At 34.3% G+C, this 16,553-nt stretch overlaps 1 protein-coding gene across 1 annotated transcript in view; it reads right to left on the reverse strand.

Moving 5' to 3' along the window:
* Positions 1-588: 588 nt before the first annotated feature.
* The window catches only part of Chm (CHM Rab escort protein), a 193,946-nt gene continuing 177,981 nt past the window's right edge, over positions 589-16,553 (reverse strand). The window contains exons 13-15 of the mRNA XM_004669613.2: positions 15,035-15,133; positions 7,857-8,017; positions 589-3,856 (exon numbers count right to left, since the gene is read on the reverse strand). Coding sequence (XP_004669670.1) covers positions 3,677-3,856; positions 7,857-8,017; positions 15,035-15,133 — 440 coding nt within the window. The 3' untranslated portion in view covers positions 589-3,676. The remainder of the gene's footprint in view (positions 3,857-7,856; positions 8,018-15,034; positions 15,134-16,553) is intronic.

Genomic DNA, 16,553 nt, shown 5'->3' on the forward strand with positions numbered 1-16,553 from the left:
AACGAATTATTTTTGCATTCGAAGAATATAGGCAATGTTTTTCTAGACTAAAATGTTGAGGACTCAAAACACTTCCGAGAGAAAACATTTCCAGATCTCATCACTAAATATGAATATCTTTTTAAATAGTCTTCATCTAAGTAAGATGTGAGAGCAGATTGAAGGTGATGAATGTACTGTAAAGTCATAGCATGTGCCCCCCAGCACTGATCTCCAATGAACAAGAGCACCTTCTGTTTTTGTTTCATATTGACATTAATGCTGGTACCTAGAAATTTTGCTAAGTAAATCAAAAGCATGCATAATTTGATAGCTTTCCTTAAAAACTCACCACACTTGGCAAATGCCAGAAATGAAATCTAATATACAGTTGACAATGTATATTTTTGATTGAATATTTAAATAACTATATATATTTTTTAAAAAAGTCAAATCTAAGACAATGTTCAGTTTCTTGGCATATATACATTTTGGCTTTTTTGTGACAACTTGAAATTGAAGCTAGGGTCTTACACCAGCTAAGCAAGGGCTCTCTAGCTCAACACACACAAAAAAGAATATGGACAAAATAGGACACTACATCTGATAGGCATTGAACCATCTTTATTTCCTCTGAAAACTTACTGAAACAATGTTCAAATTATTAATATATTCATGCTTTTAAAATACATATAGGAAACTTTACTGAGCAAAAGACAAATTACTCAATACCAATAACAGTTGCATGAATAATTGGCAAGAAAAGTGGTACAGGTCCTGTTTTAAATGATTGTTACTATACTATTCATGAACTAAATAACCATAGTTAAAAGAGTAAATTTATAATATATATAGACATGAGAATCAAAAATTAAAAGCTAGTATTTCATCATTTCAAGTTCTTTCAACAAATCTGTTGTTGAAGTGGTTCTTTAATCATGGATGTTATTTTAAAAAATGGATTAACATTCTCACAAACTACCATTGCTCTAGAAAGTACCCATTATTGTGGCCACTTTATTATACAAAAATATAAATTAATATCAATTATATGCATTTATATATTCTTGGGCAGGCACACCAACTAGAAAAAATATACAAAAGCAACATAGTATTAATTATTGGATCTCTCTCCATTATTAACATAAGATTATATATTATTTTTGGTTAATAAGAAGCATGCATAATTAAACATTTGAACACATGAATCAAAATTCTTTGATAATCACAACTTTCAAAATTTTAAATTACTAAAATGTTTGCATATGCATAACATAGTAATCTTATTCAAATGACTTTATCCTTATAGTTCGATCCCTAAACTCAAAGGTTTCTCTTTTACTTTGAGCTAAAACTATGAAAACAAATATTTGTTAGCAGTAAAAAAGAAAATTAAAGAGAAAGCTCTGAATAATTTCTATTACATTCTGAGGCAAGTGTAAATAGCTAGAAATGTCTAACAAAGTTTTTAACAGTTTTGTGGTATTTTAATCACCACTGGACATTTGAGGAGCTTTTAAACATTTCTCCAATATTTAATGAATGGCCTGGGAGAAAAAGTCTTATGATGTCAAATGGATGAATATAGGTATAATATGAGCTGAACCATGACAACACATAATAGTGCTTAAACTGTTCTATGAATAGACTGCTGCAGAAAAGCTATCAACATTTTTCTAATTACTTTAACCCTACCCTGATTGTCTGTTTACATAAATGTGCATGCTGCTTTCAGGAAGCCTTAACTCTAAGACTAAAACCAAGTATAACATCTTTATTGGTGCAACTAACTGAGATTGTATTCAGACTTAATCCTCTCAAGTAAGGGAAATTTTTATATTGCTGGTATGGAGAGGCAGGACTAATACCTGGTGTACTTACAAGTGTGTACTAGGCATTTAGTGCAAGTCCTAGCTGGGCTTCAGAAAACATCACTTGATGTAAGATCAGAAGCCTTGTAACAAAGTAGGTTTTAATGTGATTCTACTGTCCCTGATTTATATGACATCAAATATAAATGGGAATGGGCACTATAGAGATTGGGGGGGGCTATACACTGGGAGGTGGAGGCAAGAAAAGCCTGAGAGGCTGGGTAGTCTTTTGTTTTTTCTTGATTCAGGTCTGTCTGTAGGAGTTAGCAGAAGTTACATCTGTTGGCTTTTTCCATGTTCCATGAATTTGTGAACTGTTACAGCTAGCTTCCTTTAAGGCCTTCTCTGAAACCTTGTGAGGTGAGGGAACAGCTGCAGATGAAGAACTCTGAGCTTTCCACTAAAGCCAGGGCCCTGCCAGGAAACATGGGACTCCTTTCTTCCTTTTTCAAAAAAAAAAAATATATATATATATTTACAGGCAGTTCTATATCCAAACTATTGCTCAAAGAAAGTAGTCTATCATAGCTTATGAAAAAGTTAAATATAGGCATTGTAACTATATGTGCTGCCTATGTGTAGCCCTCATACTTTTATGTGTGTTAGTAACTGGCATGCATGTTGAATTCAGTTCTTGATTTCAGATTTACCTGGCAGAAAAGGAATATGACTATTCTGAGTTTTCCCTAATGGGATTTCAAAGCCAAAATTCTACCTGTTGCTACGTTTACTGGTTTATAAAAAACTAGTAAATATGAGTTTAAGAATCAGACTTTCATTTTAAAAGCTTACTGCAATAAAAATAACACTAATATTGATTTTTTTTGCTATTCATTTACATATCAATAGGAAAGTTCTAAAACTTTTTTTCAGGAAAAACATTCTAATGATGGCACTTCATTTATCTTTATCTTTATAATATACTTCTGATAGAAAGCATAGTATTTCTTCATTATATCTGGAAAAACTGAAGCTCAGAAATTACATAATTTGCATAATATATTCTGAGTAGCACTGTCAGGATTAATTAGACTTGTTGATAATTAGGCTACTGTTTTAGTTACTTTGGATAAATCGCAAAATACCTGTGATCCTATGCAAACATCCTATACCATTATTCAATTTTTTCATTTTTTTTTACTTTTCCAAGTCTTTGTATGATTTATACCCCAAAATACCACTAATACTCAAAAACATTACTGAGAAATAGACTCACAATTAGTAAAACTGTCTAAACATTAGTATTACCACCTTCAACCCTTCTTAACACAGAGAATCTTTTACTCCATATATAGGTTTCTGCCTTTTTTTTTTTTCACTTTTTTGAGGTAGGGTCTCACTCTAGCCCAGTCTGACCTGGAATTCACTATGTCATCTCAGGGTGGCCTCAAACTCACTGGAATCCTCCTACCTCTGCCTCCTGAGTGCTGGGATTAAAGGCGTGTGCCACCATGCCTGGCTGATGTCTAATTTTTTTCATTCAATTTAGACTTGATTCTCATACTCAGAATGAAAACATAATTCAAATCAAATAATGAATGAAAATATGATTCTGAACATGTGGGCTTTCAAAATAAAAATAAAGAACCCAAGGTAGCAAATCAAAGTTTTCTTAACACCAAGTAGTTCCCAACAATGCATATGAAGCCCTTCATATCTACAGCTAAAGAAAATTCCCTTTGGATTTCTGGGAGCTGCTTTTTTCTGGTGGTTTTGCATATTGACTGGTGGTTGCTTTTTAACATTTTTTAAACACTTCTTCTGTTGAAAAGTCCATGGAGCCAGTATGTATTTCCAAAGTGGGATATCAATCTGGTGTATATCCACTACCCTTGAGGCTCCTCTGGGCTCCCCAGGCTTGCATTTTCCGTGGGATTCTCAGGTGTGACAATGGATTCCGAAGCTTCTGGTTGAGAATTGTCTCCATCAAGGACAATATCTTCAGGATTTGGTGGGGGTGGACAGAAGTCTTCATTGGGGCAGATTTGCTGGAAAATTGCTTCAGCCTAGTCAAAGATAAAAGGACAAAATAATTTTCAGATATCAGCTTAAAATGTATATATATATACCTGGATTTTTCTTAAAAGATCCTTAAAAACTTCTATAACCATGTTCTAGTACTTCATTCAATAAGTATACACCCTGAGATTAGAAGTTTAAAAAGGCAACTGTGATCTTAATAATAAATAGACAGTAAATGTGGTAGGCAGCAATAATTCACTTCACTTTAGCTAAGGATCTTTGCCATGCTAGGGAGCTAGCACTCTTAATTTATCCAATTGCTATGCTTACATAAAAAAGCCAAGATGTTTCTCTGTACCACTTCACCCTTCTTTCTAATGCATACACAAGGCCATAGATTAGGCCTGAGAAACTATGGTCAAATCCAGACTGTTTCTTGCTCTTGTAAATAAAGTTTTATTGGAACACAGTCACATTTATTCATTGACCTACTCTCTATAGTTGATTTTGCACTGTAATGTTGGAGTTGAGGAGCTGCAACAGAGACTGTATGGGTGGCAAAACCCAAGATATTTATCACCTGGACACCTGTACCAGGCAATTAAAAGTGTTACTCTTTGAGTTTGGGGGAAGGATAATAACCTGCATCATTGAGGCTTTAATGTAGATTTGAAAGAAGGGGAAGGGTTAAGAAATTAGTTTTCTCCCCTCTTAGGTACAGTTCAAAGATTAACTGCTGGACCTGATATTGACTATGTATATATATATTCTTTAAAAAAATTTAAATATCTTATTGACAAAAACATATTTTTGAGGTATAAAATGTGGTAATATGATATATAGTGCAATGTTTACCACAATCAATTTAATTAAAACATGCCACCATTCATGGGTACCATTGTGTGTGTGTGTGTGTGTGTGTGTGCGTGCACACACGTGCGTGGGTGTGTTGGGGATATTTACTATCTTCTCTCTATTCATATTTCAAGCAAACAGTCCTATCATCCATGACAACATGGATGTATCTGGAGGACATGGAAAATGAAATAAGCTAGGCACAAGAATATAAATACTACATCATTTAAATTACTCATATGGAGAATCTAAAAATGACTAAATCATAGAAAATGTCAGGGGGTGAAAAGTGAGGGAGGTAAGATGTTGATCAAAAGATATAAATTTTCAGTTATGAGTAACTTGCATGGATCTCATTTATTGCAAGATAATCACAATAAGTGATAATGTACTATTTACTCTGAATATTTTATATTAATTATTAGAGATGTCTGCTTTCTCATCTGGGGAAATCACCATATATAGATGTCTTTGCTGTACACATCTGGCACCTACCATAGAAGCAGCCCTCTACATTACACTTCAGTTCTCCCTGATATTAGTTTTTGCCCATATTCCCATCTTGTCTGCCTATAGAGTTTCTCCCCTTACTCTCTGCCTGACAATGTTATTTTCTATTTCTTTTTTATTATTCATTTATTTATGAGATAGGGAGAGAGAGAGAGAGAGAGAGAGAGAGAGAGAGAGAGAGAGAGAGAGAGAGAAAGAGAGAGATAGATAGGGAGGGAATATGAACACACCAGGGCTTCTGGTTTCTGCAAACAAACTCCAGATGCATGCACCACCATGTGCATCTGGCTTGCATGGGTTTTGAGGAATCAAACCTGGGTCCTTAGGCTTCATAGGCAAGTGCTTTAACCAATCCATCTTTTCTATTTCTTGATTATATTTATTGCTCTCCATTAATGGAGCCCACCCCAGAATGGATCGTCTGCTAAAGTGACAATTGCCAACTTTGTATGTTGGACTAGTATCCTTGCATCTAGTTTCCTTTTCTCTGTTTCATAACCTATTTCTATCCTAGTCTCTTTAGGATTTATGGAAAACAACATTCTCTTTATTTTACTTTCCAGCTTAAAAGTCCTGAATGACTCTCCATCACTATGAGGACAAAATCCGGGATCCTGACTACTGCACATAAAATTCTCCTTGTCCATATTCTTCTCTGGTCTTATTTCAACCTTCTTAAACACACTATGTTTACATCTTCTGCATATGCAGATGGTATGTATTCTATTTGTGCTGTTTAGATTTTTTAAACTATGATTAGGATGGAACAAACTACTCATCCATTATGTCCCTCCATATAAGGCTTTCATTATTCCTATACTTAATTTTACCTTGTGAGTTCCAAACACAGTTCACATTATATCAGTACTTATGTTATCAGTGTGTCTTTAAATTATAATTTGTTACATATGGCCACAGGTGTTACAGATCTACATATTCAATCTCTGTGAATTAATAAGTAAGAAAAGACACAAAATTTCCAAAAGCTGTAATATAGGATTTTATTTATAAACAAAGCAAAACCTAAGTCTATAAGACTTTGTGCTTTCTACATGGTAAGAGATAAGATATTTTGAGAACTTTTATGAACAATAATATTCATTTAGAAAACAGCAGACAACAATTAGTGATCCACATAAACTGGCTATTTATGAATATTATCAAGTTTTTTTTATGAGGTAGGGTCTCACTCTAGTTCAGGCTGACCTGGAATCCACTATGTAGTCTCCTGGAGTGCTGGGATTAAAGGTGCGCACCACCATGCCTGCAATTATCAGTGTTCTTTAAAGGACAAATTATAATATTTTCCCTCAAACTGATATAAGAGGTTATGTGTCACAAATTCAAAACTAATTATATTTCATAGCATATAATTATTAGGATCACACTAGCATTAATATTGCTTTCTTCTCTATCCCTGAAGGTATCTTCCTCATGATAAAATTATCCCTTAATTGTATACTTCTAGTATGCAGGTTAGATCATATAAGCATGTATATTAGAGGCCCTTACTTAAAAGGCCTTTCATTAAGAAAATGAAGCTTATCTAGGGATTAAAAACAATCTATAAGCTTGCTGAAAATTAATGCTTCCAAAAACTGATTCATCAAAGTAAAAATAAAGTTATTATAATACAAATCTCAGGCCATGATTAAGGATGTGACTCCTTCCTCTTATTTTTTTGTTATTGCATGAGTATGTTTTCCAGGACTTCTAGGACCATCACTAGTCTCTGAAGGGGAAACTCAAATAATTTTGGGGAAAGAACAAATAACTGCATTACAGTTGTCGTTCATAGCCCTGCTACTGTGACAAAAAATACATTAAAGGATCAAACAGGTCACCTACTAATAAAAGAGCCATGCTACCAGTGGAAATGAAGCCAGATCCATGTTATCTGCAGTCTCAGAATGATGGTAAATCACCTATTTGTTGATTCAAAGATAGAGGTATCAAAAATACTTGAGAAAAATTTAGACAAAGGCTTCAGAAATAGTTTCTGGCTTTGTTCTTTCTTCCAAGTATAAAGAAGTGCAATTATATATGCACAAGGATCTTCTGTTCCATGGAGTCAGTGTACTTGTGACACAGTGTACATTTTGGCCCTCTTCATAGCTCTGTCTCAAACTTTAACATACTCCTCAGCAGCTATAACAGCAGGTTTTAGGATACTGACTTCAGTCAAAACATTAATGACTTTATGTTGTAAAAAGGATATTATTCATTCTTTTCCAAGATTAAAAATACATTAAGACCACTATAAATCTATGTTTTGTATGCCATATTAGTCATACACTTTTTGAAATGACTTATGTGAGAATAAATGTCTCTATTTCAAAATCATACACAAACAATCCAACTGTTTATGTTAGAAGTATTTCTCTAGGATACTGCCATTGTAAATTCATTTTAATATGTATTTCTAAAAATTATTTCCTTATAACCACAATGGTATTCATAAACAATATTTTACAAATTATCATAATACCCAAGGAAGTGAAATATCTTGTAAAATATATTGGAGATAATATTTACAGATGTTTAGGAGCCAACTATTATTAAATAAGAAAAGTGCTTTTCTATTTTTATTTCCCTCTTTCCAGAGGAGAAAACAAAACCCTCATTTTCTCCATGACACCAACTTCTTACCACAAAGCTGAAAAACACCGGTAGCCTTACCTGTTTGACTGCATTATCATTTCCTATACCACAGTCTGGGCCAGAGCAAACATAAATATTGGATGGTAAGTCCCTGTAACAGTCTCTGCTAATGTCTGAAGAATCTCTCATATTGAAGTAGAGAGCCCATAGGATCCTTGGCTTTTCAACCTCTTCATTTTCTAAGTGTGCAAATAAATTTTATTTAGATCCCAGAATACAATATGCCTTTCAATTACTACACTATGTAGCAGAATACCAGTAAAATCATGACCAGACATTATAATAAATGATTACAGGAATTTAGCACAATACCGTTATTACATTGTTGGGGATTGAACCTAGGGCTTCATGCATGCCAGGTAGGCATTCTACCAACTGAGCTATATCTCCAGCCCCCACACTGTAGTAAATGAGAGTTTTGCATATAAACAATTAATAAAGAGGAAATACAAACTCTAAAATAGGAGTATGATATTTCAAGCAATGATAGCTTTCCAACATAAGACTATATAGATTTTTAAGTGTTTAGACTAGTATATTAATTTGATTTAGCTTTAATCATGTTTGCTTTTATTTTATTACATATCACTAGCATGTCCAACTTCAAATCAAATTTTTCATATGCAGTGAAAATATAATATAAATTGTGTATTACAATAAAAATGATAAATTATATAGCAACTTAACATACATATATATTTAGAATAAGCAAAACTATAGATAGAAGACAAGGGTGGTGGCACATGCCTTTAATCCCAGTGCTTGGGAGGTAGAGGTAGGAGGATCACTGAGAGATCAAGGCCACCCTCTGAATTCCAGGTCAGCCTGGGCTAGAGCAAGACCCTACCTTGAAAAACCAAACCAAAACAAACATACTAAAAAATTAAAACAAAACAAACAAACAAAAAACTATAGATAGGAATTAATATTTACCTAAAGCTATAATTGGGAATTAAGAGTAAAGACAGCACTGGAGAGGGTAGGATCAAGCATGACCTAAATCTCCTACATCTTCCTTCCCTCCCTCTCCCCCTCTCCCCTCTATCTCTCTCCTCTCTAACTCTTGTATATTAGTTATCTTTTTCCTCAATTTCTTAGTGGACACTGACCTGTAACCCCCACTTCCAGCTTGGGCCTACCACCCACAATGAGCTTTTGATCAGAGAAACCTACAAGGTTTTCCAAAACAATGACAGACTTCTGTCAGAGTAATTGATGACCCACCAAAGGCCAGTGGTAAGACCCTATTGCTGAAGACTCCATACGCAGCTGACACGTAAAATGGAATGACATGGCTGGAAGCCAGGAGAGAGTCAGTCCCCAGACAGTCAGCGTGTCTAGTGCCAGAAGGCGCTACATAGGCGACTGGGGGAAGTGACCAAGATCTGTCCAAGCAACACATTGTTTAACCTAAGTAGCAACAATTAACCGGATGTGATACCCACACAAGTGCAATAGTGGTACACAGCCATGGTGAGGAATCAATTGCTCTTGATTTGGCTAACTGATCCACTCAGTGGTACTAGACCCTTAGCTGGAGCTGGGAAACAAGTCAGAACCATACCCAAACACAAGCCCACTCTACAATATCAAGCTACCATCAATCACGGGGTATAAAAGGGCCTACACCTATCAAACTGTCTATCAAAAAAGTAAGTGTTATCTCAATTTTCTGGGTGCTAACTTACTCTCCGTTGGAGAATCTGCTTCTCTTTTCCAGATAGATGCAGATCCTAAGAAGAGAGCTGCCCCAACATACCTCAGAAGGGGCCCAACTGAAACTAAGGACAACTGGCGAAATAAGCAAGGGTGATGTTTTCCTGTGAACTGGATACCAGCACAAAGGGGAAGGAGATCAATGCAGAGAAAAATCAACTCCTACCAAATCAGAGAGCCAGAGCCTCAGAGGCCCCCAACACCTCAGCACTGAAGCAGACCAAAAATGAACCCAACATGGCTCAGGGAAATCTTGCGGAAGAGGGGGCGGAAAGAATGTCAGAGTTACATGTTGGGTCATGATTTTCAGAGACATTTATCATACTAATAACTGGGGGCTAACTCCACAATGCATGACCCATTTTCAATAACAAGGAGGGTCTAATGGGAGGGGGTAGATCACAGATGAGCCTAAATAATGGTACCAAACTGCCTGTATTTACTGAAAAGAAAACTAATAAATTAAATTAAAAAAAAAAAAGAGTAAAGATAGATCTAGTATTGATGGGTATGGAGGGGGTTTTCTTTTGGAAGGAGGGAAAGAGGGTGACAAATGTTCTATAATTGATTTAAAGATGTATAGACAATTCTATAATTATGCTTGTAAAAACTAAACTTTATACTTTAAATTGGAAAATTGTATAGCATATAAATAACATTTCTTGCCAGGCATGGTGGCGCATTCCTTTAATCCCAGCACTTGGGAGGCGGAGGTAGGAGGATTGCCATGAGTTCAAGGCCACCCTGAGAATACATAGTGAATTCCAGGTCAGCCTGGACCAGAGTGAGACCCTACCTCGAAAAACCAAAAAAAAATTATTTTTCTTCTATAAAATATTAAAAACATACATATATAATTAAAACTTTGGGGCTGGAGAGACGGCTTAGAGGTTAAGGATTACATTTGACTCTCCATGTCCCACATATGCCAGATGCACAGTAATGCAAGAGCACAAGGTTGCGCATGCATACAAGTGGGTATGTGGGTCTGGAGTTTGACTGCAGTGGCTGGAGGCCCCGGTGCTCCAGTTGTCTCTCATTCTCACATAAAAAAGGCAGTCTGTTGGGTTTGCCTCAAAAAAATTTCTTTGATATATTCTAATGCTTTATCTTATTGGATCATAATATTAATGGGAATGAAAAACCAAATAACAAAAATAAAAGGTAATGGGAATAAGTATTATTTTGAGTACATGTTCTCTCATGTAATAGTAAGCATCTATTATACATGTTAGGCACTGACATAGGAGCTGAGGATTAACTGATGAGGTAGAAGTAGTCCTCATTCTCCTGATTTTTAGCTACTCTTAATACAAGGTTTAGTACACAATAGACGCTGAATAAATAATTTCAAAATTGATTTTAATTCTATTTTAAATAACTAAAATATGATGTGCTTATACAAATATCCAAATCTTGTTAAACTCAATTCCTAAAGCCAATTTTTACTATCTTAATGATCAGTTTTTTGTCTCTCTTCTTTAAAAATTATAATAATTAAATTTTCCCTGGCTGAAGATGGTAAATATTTCTGTTGATATATTTATTGGCTACAGAGTTTTGTCTAATCTGTTTGACAAAAATTTATATTCTGTGTAATGATAATAGATGTTTATAACAATTATCCAAGTCTGTAAGGCACCTTAAGAATCGTAAAGAAAATGTGAAAGATATAATTATCTAGCTAATTACAGTTATTACTAAATTGGCAATCAATACAGAGAATTTTTCAACTAATTATAGTATTTAGTTAGCAAAAATGCTCCAGTCTCCAGTTTAGGATAACTTAAGATTTTATTATATTTAATTTAAAATAGCACTACTGTAGAATTCTCAAACAAACTGTCTTTCCAGTGCATCCTGAACAATCCATACTAATTTTGTTTTTATTAAGTAGAAACTTTGTATGGACACATCATGTGTTGGTACCATCATTTTCCTCCTCCCTGCCCCCATTCTGCTGAGGGCCCTCCTCAGTAGGGTCATTGGTATTCAGAATAGGATGGTGGCTTTTGAGATGTGACAGCAGTAGTTTCACATTTAGTGTGATAAAATAAGGAAGCTGAATAGGAGAAATGGTCACATAAGGAGTCACTTTCTACTGTTAAGACCTTAGTGTGAGGTACCACTAATTCATGTAGGCATACAGTAGGTGGTAAAACCTATTTACTGACAAAGGAACATAAGGAACTGGAATTGCACTGGTAAAACCATATTTCTTTTATTAAATAAAGTACTGAGGCTATCTTCATTAAATTTAAAAAAATTTACTTAAAAACATGGCCTATTATCTGTTGTACCAAACATGGGAAACATTGCAGGGACCTGGGGGTAAGGTGTGCAATGTCTGTAATAGGGCCCAGCCCACATTTAGGCATACACTAGCAGAGCTTACTTTTACTTCATAAGACCTCTAGCTCAGAGGACAGTTCCCAGTCAATAAAACTTGGGGGAGGGGTAGGTGATGAGCAATTCAACAGATTTTTAGGAAACAGACTTGACAGAAGTTAAGGCTTTCATAAGAAACTGTGGAGTAGGTAAAAACTGACATAAGCTGAAGATAAATGGTCTGGATACAAGGGAGCTATCAAGCTTTGACCTTAAAACCTTCAAAGAGATGTGTAATTGCTTCATCTTTCTTGGAGGTCAGCTGGAAGCAGAGAGATAGCTAGAAAAAGAGTATGTGCTGTAACGTGAGCAATGGTCAAGAATAAAGTTGTTGAGCTTTGCCTGGGTGTATATCACATGCTAGCGGTGGTAGAAATGGCCTTTAATAGCTCATTTTCATTCATGTGGATCATATGATGAACTAAATAAGGAATAGGTGATTTAGCATAAGATCCTGGGTTAAACTTGGGTAAGTACTGAATAAAACAGGCAGAAGAAAGACAATGTTGGCATTCCAAATAAAAGTAAAAAAAAAAAAAATCTATGGACACATGCCATGTGTAGGAAAATGGCAATCTAATGTAGTTAAATTGTTTTAAGTCAGTGCTTTGACTCACTCTGTACAGAACACACAAAGAAGTAAACAAATAAATAAACCAGGATTAAGATAAGGTATTTACTACATCTATGAAGGGGACTTGACTTTTGAAGCAAGACTCTGTGACAAAGAAATGAATGTAACACCACAAGACATGCACAGCAGAAAAAAAAAAAAAAACAGAAAGAATATGATGCAGTGGAAACATTACATTTTAGACATTTCAAGATCCTATATTAATATCTTGCCTTAGTATGTATGGAAAAAAAATCTTAGTTCTCTAGGTAAAACTGTTAGGATAATTCTGCCAGTGAGACTAGTATACAGGGTTCACTTTATCATCTTTCTCAGTACTTTTAACAATATTCAAAAGTCAAGAGTTAAATGAATGCACATATATAAATGGGAAACAATCTCATTTTATGCCTTAACAATGGGGTACAGCAAAAAGCTGGTATTTACTTGATTAAGAGGTAGCAAGATTTGTAGAGATGGATGATGACATAAGGAAGCCTGGCAGCTAAAGGTAGGACTTTTGAAGTTATCAGTACAACTGCTTCTTAAGACCAGAGTATATCTCAACACCTTTGGCTGAAAGGTATTAAAAAAATGACACAAGCATTTCAAACACACACTGTCAAAGAAGCCCTGCAGTGAAAAAGAGAATATTATCCTTTTTAAGAAATGAGTTGTGAGTAGGCTGATTTTCACAAAGGCGTATGATTCATGACATCATACAGATTGCAGAACTCAAGAAGAAAAAGAAAAAAGCTCAAATAATATTTCTTTAGAACATGTTTTAGTGCAAAGTTTCATATGATTACCAAATAGTCAAAATATAATACAAGCTACCAACTTATGAAAATATAGCCTTTTGCTACAGAGGAGCATTTGATTTAATGTATTAGAAGTTCATATTGCTCATAAAGTTCCTTCTTCCTCATTTAGGCAGGAAAATGAATTGTGTTCTCTTCTGCAGGTGACTTTGCCTCTTTGACCTGCCATGGCCCAGTGCTCACTTTATCTGGTGATTCATTTTCAATAACTCCAACAGTATTTGTTCTGACATTTTAATTAAAATATGACCACTACCTCATCCTGATGATGAAAAGGCCTATGTGTCAGTGAAAACCCCTCAGAGCACATAGTTCTTACTAAAGAATTTCACTCAGGTTCCAAACAATATATCATTTCAAAATGGAATCATTTTAAACATTAAGATTAATCTTCAAAAATCTAAAATGGGTAGAAGATAATAGTTAATGAACATGAAATTTCTACTGGCTTGATTTTGTATACGTGAAAATTAAATGCATTTCAAAAGGGAAGATTCAAATTTAGATTTAGAACATCATCACACAAAGAAATTACAACACAGACAATATGAAAAATTTCAGAAATTAAAATGAAATTCAGGGTTCTTATGAATAAGGTAAAGATGCAATTACAGCTAAAAGAAAAAAAATGATTGTGGTTAGGTTTAGGAATATGATCATGTATAACTCTGAAATCAAATTTAACAAGAACTCTCAAACATTATAATGACATTTCCAAAAGAAGAAAACATAAAGAAATAAATCAAATTCTTGATTGTAAAATGTTTTCAGATTGCAGGAAGTTATTTATCTGGGGAGTTAACAATGAAATTATTTTAATTTTAGTTGCTGAACGAGGACATTTTATCTAGTATATAAATGTAAATGCCCCATTTTGTACAATGTCTGAATTAAGAAAGTAGACAGCACATGCAGGAGAGAAGCTAAAACTAAATAGAATAGTTAGGAGTAAAACAAAATCTATCTGAACAAATGTAGCATTTAAAGAAAATGAAGATTACAAATTAATGGAAGAAAGTGAACACCTTCAAGTGAACACACAAATGCTATGGTAAAAATGCCCTCTACTTCACACCTGAAGGAGATCCATCAGCTGGTTTTTGATCACTTACTCACAGAATATGCCATATTTGCTCCATTCATAGCTATAAGAGGTACCCTACTATATGGTGACAAATATTAAAAATTCTACCATGAATAAGAAGCATGTATACTTTTGAGAGCAAAGTGTTTGTCATATAACTAGCCATTATTAAAGAGGCAGAATTCCTATACTTGCCAATAAACATTTTTTCTTTAAAAGGGATAACTCTGGATAAAGAAATATGTTGTTGCTATAAAAATCTTATAATAAAACATCTATAACCCTGAAAAAATTGAGAAATTTCACAATAGCCTTTCTTGTGTATGTATGTACGAACATAGATGTACACTTGGACAATTACACACTTTTATGTATTTGTGTGAGGCTTTTCCTTTAACATTAGACAAGGGATACTCTTCCCCACATTTATACAGGTGTTCAGTCACCTTAGTAACTGTGTGAAAGCTGTTGATGAATAACTTCAATTTGTGTTGCAGAAACCTTCCTGAGATTCCTAAAGAGGAATATGGCATTATATTACATTTTCATTACAGATCATTATTACATCACTTACCTATCTCTGTTTCTGAATTTGGAGTAAACAATTTCTGTACAACTGGCTCTAAGTCTTCTCTTGCTGTTTTAGAAGATGTACAAGTCAAATGCACCAAATCTGCAAAAAAAAAAAAAAATAGTGATTTCATCATACTCACATTCCCTTTAAGAAGAACAGAGAGGCTTTTTATCATACTGTTTTTGAAATGTTGTTATCCATTTGTATACACATTTTATGTCAGTTAGAAACAAGATTCTTAACTCCTTCAGAGAAATGAAGGATGGCATTTTCTCCTGCCATTATAACTTTGCTTTACTCATATTCTAGCTGCTAAGCTATTATCATGAGTAGTGATCTGAGCAAGCCATGGTGCCTTCATTTAAGTTTCCCCTTATTACCTAGTAATAAAAAAAATCACAATATCATGCTGTATGTTAATTAAAGAGCTAAAATGAGTATTGGCCTAAGTAAAAGCTTAAGAAACTATTCAGGCATCTATACACAAAACATCACTGCAAAATTCCAGAAGAAAATGGACAAAGAAACAAAATAACTATAGAAAAAAATGCCCACCAGCGTGTGCAAGTTAAATACCTAGTACCACTGGAAGCAGAGCAGACTTACAATATGTAAGAGGCAGTGACTGAATAAAAGGATTGCAGGATCAAGGCCAGCATGGGGTACATAGAGACCTTAAAGTCAGACAGGGCTGTATATTGAGACCCTCTCAAAAAAAATGCCCGAAGTACAGTATTTTTTTAAGGCATGAGAATATGCTTCCTATTCTTCAGAAAGAAGAATTCATTTATACATTCTGCTTATATGTTAACAATAAAACATCTATTCATTAGAGGTTATTTTAAAAATATTTTTAGAAAACTGCAGGCTTAGTTAGAATCACACATATACTACAAAGTTCAGAATATGGCAGTCAAAAGGGACTATATAATATTTTCAGGAATTCTAAACTAGTTTTCTTTATTATGAACAAGTTCATGAGGCCTAGACCTTGGGGAACGTTTAGGTTCAGAATATCATGTACAAAGAGATCCTTCACAGAAATAATGTTATGTATCCTGATAGAAAGCCTACAGGCCTATGTGTCATACACAATGAAAGAAAGGCCTTGCTTAGGGTGGAATAAAAAATGGTAGAAATGATATAATACAGAATAAAGCTTGTTGAGTTCTTTTCCCTACTATACCAATAGAAAGCAATATCCATTTCTTTTCCAAAAGTTTATTTCAGAATAGTGGACTTTTAAAAAATCATAGGAAGACAGTTTAAATTTTGTAATGAAAGCTAAACTCAGAACAAATACCTAACATATATAACAGAATTTTATTCAGCCACAAAGAACCAAATTGTGTTACCTGCAGAAAATGTATGGAACTCGAGATTATCTTGTTAAATGAAACAAGCCACACTCAGAAAGACAAGTATCACATGCTTTTTTCATATGTAGAATTTAGTGGGAAAGGGACATAAAAGTAAAAGGTGGATTATTTGAGATGTGGAAGGAGAAACTAGGGGATAA

Source organism: Jaculus jaculus, chromosome X (genome assembly GCF_020740685.1).
Source record: "Jaculus jaculus isolate mJacJac1 chromosome X, mJacJac1.mat.Y.cur, whole genome shotgun sequence".
NCBI lineage: Eukaryota > Metazoa > Chordata > Mammalia > Rodentia > Dipodidae > Jaculus > Jaculus jaculus.